The sequence below is a fragment of the Amphimedon queenslandica genome, unplaced genomic scaffold (genome assembly GCF_000090795.2).
Source record: "Amphimedon queenslandica unplaced genomic scaffold, v1.1 AMPQUscaffold_12998, whole genome shotgun sequence".
In the NCBI taxonomy this organism is placed as follows: Eukaryota; Metazoa; Porifera; class Demospongiae; order Haplosclerida; family Niphatidae; genus Amphimedon; species Amphimedon queenslandica.
Window position 1 is genome coordinate 23,101 of NW_003546766.1, and position 4,493 is coordinate 27,593.

Sequence of the window (4,493 nt, forward strand, 5' to 3'; positions counted from 1 at the left end):
GTTTTTAAGCACCGTTATCCCTTATTTTGTTTTGGTCCTTTTGTTGGAACTGGTTATTCTACCTCTCTTCCCTAAATTTGAATATTTTATAACTAATCCATTGAAAGCACTTGGAATGGCTAATATTCTCATCATGTTATCAATTGTTAGCTTATTTCTCATTGACTTGATTGGAAGGATTAGTGATAATATTTCTATTATGCCTTGCTTCTTCATATGGGAACCAGTTACTGAAACTATTCAGATTTCCTATTGGATAGTACTCATACCATCAGTATTAGCTGGTACATCATTTTTACTTTCTTACACATGTACAACTGAGTTCATATGTAGTCAGTCTCCTTTTGGCATGCACGGAATGATTATTGGACTGTTCTGGTTTTTGCATGGTGTATTTATGGACATTGGAGGAGGCATCTTATTAATATTTTATTATTACCCTATCCACTCAGTCTCATTTATGTCATGTACCTCATGGTTCACAGTCATGTTTTGTATAATTACTGTTATTGGATTAGTTGTGTTTATATTAATAGCTCGATGGTATGTCAATAGGGTCAGGGATACTGATCTTGGTCTACGTGCAGCAGTAGAGGAACACTGGGATAATAAACTGATGGCAGAAATTGCTTCAGATGACTGTGACGCATTGGAAGATTATATTATTTGTAGTGTTGATTGACATTTGTTGTTGTTACAATTTTTAAAAATATAGCTTCATTCTTATAGATATTTATAAAATTTGTAGCAGCTGATGCTTTTAGCATAATATTCATAAGCATGTTGTTGGAATAGCATCTCCTGGAGCAAAAGCTACAGTTATAAACTTGCAATCACAGGTATGAGGTTGTTTTATAGCACTCTGTAAGCCTGCCAAGCTCTTCAGTTTAGACATTCATTCAAGATTCATCAGCAATGACAGTAATAGTGAAAGTAGTAAAATGCTCTCTTTCTCATTTCCAATTTTGTTTTTCACACTGATAAGCATATACAGAACTATTGAGGGACTTAATTTTTGGATAAAAGGCTTTGGCATACCTAGGTATGCGTATAAATTTAAAAGTTAAAATTATACCTATAATTGATTTAATGCTACCAGTATACTTATATACTTACATCTTCTACAGTTGGAGACTCTTCTAAGTATTAGTTTCTCTGAAGTGGCCTAATGTATATTTCTGCATGGTGTACAGCAGCTTTCAAGTCTAAATTAAGTATTTAAACCTTTCTGGAGGCATTCAATTATCCACAAAGGCATCAAAAACTTACTTTATCTGACTGGGCCATTATTGATCAAAGTTAATGAGTATTCACTGCTCAGTGCTGATACTTAGATGACAAATCACGATATTTAATTGATATATTGCGTATCAATTATTTTTGTGTGCAAGCTCACATGGGTCGTCCCTAAAAAACGGATTGGACCAACAGACTCGAAAAGACTACAATCAATAACATTAATAAAATGGAGTATTTTTTTCTATACAAACTGTGTCACTGATTTCCAGCAACATAAATATTCATAAGTTGATGATATTCCTATGACACATTGTCACTAGTTAGCCTATTTTAAAAACCACTTTCTTCTACAAAGCAAGCAATATTGATACATTAATGGTGAAAGATGCCTCCTAACCCTAGTTAATCTGGAGAGCAAGAAATGATATTGTAAGTCATAGTCTGTGCCTACTTTATAATGATAGAGGACAATTAATATACTCAATGTATGCTGACATTACTTGATGCCTTTTACATCAGGACTTTGTTCATCAATGCTTCAGAGTCACAACTGCTTGTCCTGCTATAGGTCTAGCTACATGTATCTTTACACTTGATGCTATACAGATTGATGTTTCCTTCTGTGATATTGTACAGCTCATGTTTCATCTCCAATTATGTGTGTGTATTGACTAGGACTGTATCATGATGGATCAAACCGTCTATTAGACTCTGAATTTTCAGATTACAAGAGAAAATGATAAGGATTAATGCAGATAAAAGCCTCATTTTAAAGGTACACATACTCACAGAGCTCAATATGCAACAGCTTGTAGTGCATTTGTAAGTCAGGCCATCTCCATGTCTGGCTATATACCACTTGTGGTTGTTCTTATATGTGGAAAATTTGCATTTGGGAGTCCAGGGCACACTGAACAGTGATGCTTTTTGAGTTCTATTTTTGTCAGGTTTGTGGCCTGTATCTGTTGCTCTGGAATCACTTGTAAGCTATTGCTTTGTGTTATCATAAAATCACAAAATGAGTAAAAGGGTAGGGACATGCTATGACTAAAACAACCGTCATGTGATTTTGATAGATTTGTTCACTGCTATTGAAATAAGATGGATCCTGTCTCTCCAGAAAGAAGGAGGTTGTTACCCTCTTCTTCACTTGTTAACAATGCAAGTAAAAGGAAGTACAAACCTTTCAACTGCTTCAGTAACTACTGTAAGGAATTAAAGTCTCGTTTATTGAGTTTACCATTAATCCTCCTACTGATTTATTCTCTGCCAATAACAGTTAGCTATTCGATTTTTGAAATTTTTTTCAGACATTTTTCTCACAACCCTTACAACCAATGTGGATCTATTGGGTCTGGTAATAATACAGTATTTCATAATCTTGGAATTATAGTTTTAAATGCTCTCTTTCTTCTTGCCCCTTTCTGTGGTTGGTTATCAGATACTAAGATTGGTAGGGGTAATGCTATTTATCTTGGTCTATGGCTTGGTTGGATAGGCACTTTATTGTTTGCCATTGGATGCTGTTTGCAATATAATTCATGTGGCACTACTGCTCTCATAGTAGGAGGATATGTGTTTTTTGGCATAGCTTTTGTTTTCATGTTAGTCTCATTGTCACTTTTGTTCACTAATATATTACCATATGGTATAGATCAGTTGATGAATGAATCTGCTATCAAAATAAGAGCATTTATTCACTGGTACTGGCTATGCCTTTATAGTGGCTACATATTTTTTGTTGTATCGAATGAGCTCATTGCTTCAGTTGTGGCTTTTGCTCTGTTTTCTTTTTCTCTTTGTCTTCATTTTCTTTTTAAGCATCGTTTTGAGCACATACCTATTCCTAATCCTTATAAAATTGTATTTAAAGTATTGAAGTTTTCTCTCAAAACTAGTCGCACTAGAAGACAGCATCGTAGTGCATTCACATACTGGGGAGAGGAGCCCAGTAGAATGGATATTGCTAAGGAGAGGTATGGTGGTTGTTTCTCTTATGAAGAAGTGGAAAATGTAAAGACTTTTCTACGTATTGCTGTTGTTTTGGCAGCTGTTTTCTCCTTATTTGTCTCTAATTTTCCCTTTTTTAATAGTTCCTCGTATTTTGTTGCACAATTTAAAAATGGTTATGAAGGAATTGCTGCCAATGCTATCTGGCTTTTAAGCAACATCATCCCTTTGTTTGTTCTGGTCCCTTTGTTTGAACTGGTTATTCTACCTCTCTTCCCTAAATTTGAATATTTTATAATTAATCCATTGAAAGGACTTGGTTTGGCTAACATTCTTATTTTATTGTCTATTGTTAGTTTATTCCTCATTGACTTGATTGGAAGGATTACTAGCAGCATTTCTGAAATGCCTTGCTTCTTCATATGGGAACCAGTTAATAAAACTATTCAAATTTCATATTGGATACTACTCATACCATCAGTATTAGCTGGTACATCATTATTTCTCTCTTACACATGTATCCTGGAGTTTATGTGTAGTCAGTCTCCTTATGGTATGCATGGAATGATCATTGGACTGTTCTGGTTTTTGCACGGTGTATTCCTTGACATTGCTGCAGGCTTTTTATTAATAGTTTATTATCACCCTATACCGTCAGTCTCGTTTATGTCATGTACCTCATGGCTTTTTATGATATTTGGTATAATTACTGGTATAGGATTAGTGGTGTATGTATTAATAGCTCGATGGTATGTCAATAGGGTCAGGGATACTGATCTTGGTCTACGTGCAGCAGTAGAGGAACATTGGGAGAATAGACTGATCACAGCAAATGCCATAAATGACAGTGAAGCATCAGAAGATTTTATTATATCTAGTTTTGATTGACATTTGTAGTTGCTACATTTTTTCAGAAAATATCTTTTATTTTTATAACCTTATAAATTTTGTAGCAGCTGATGCTTTTAGCAAAATGTTCATAAGCATGTTGTTGGAATAGCATCTCCTGGAGCAACAGCAGCAGCTATGTACTGTAACAATTAGGGCAATCTAGAGGAAACAGCCAATTGAAAAAATACAAATTCTGTTATTACATCTGCATGACAAATTTTGATATCATGAAAGTGATGCCTGTGATTTAGCTTGCTACATTCCAGTTGTCACTTTACAGTGGTGTAGTCATATATGTGGTTTTTTGGCAATGAATGTATTGCTACCTATTACAGATACAAATATATAGCATGTGATGTTCTCATGTTTTATACTCAAAAGGAGGTTAATGTCATCATTGGTCATTGTCTCCT

General features: G+C 34.6%; 1 protein-coding gene across 1 annotated transcript; it reads left to right on the top strand.

The window, feature by feature from the left end:
- Positions 1–2,340: 2,340 nt before the first annotated feature.
- On the top strand, positions 2,341–4,077 carry LOC105314314 (solute carrier family 15 member 4-like). The gene has a single exon (XM_011408415.1). It carries the CDS (start codon positions 2,341–2,343, stop codon positions 4,075–4,077), a length of 1,737 nt encoding a protein of 578 aa, XP_011406717.1.
- Positions 4,078–4,493: the final 416 nt, after the last annotated feature.

Excerpts from the sequence above, each read along its gene's own strand:
- LOC105314314 (XM_011408415.1), top strand. The coding sequence starts at position 2,341 with ATGGATCCTGTCTCTCCAGAAAGAAGGAGGTTGTTACCCTCTTCTTCA.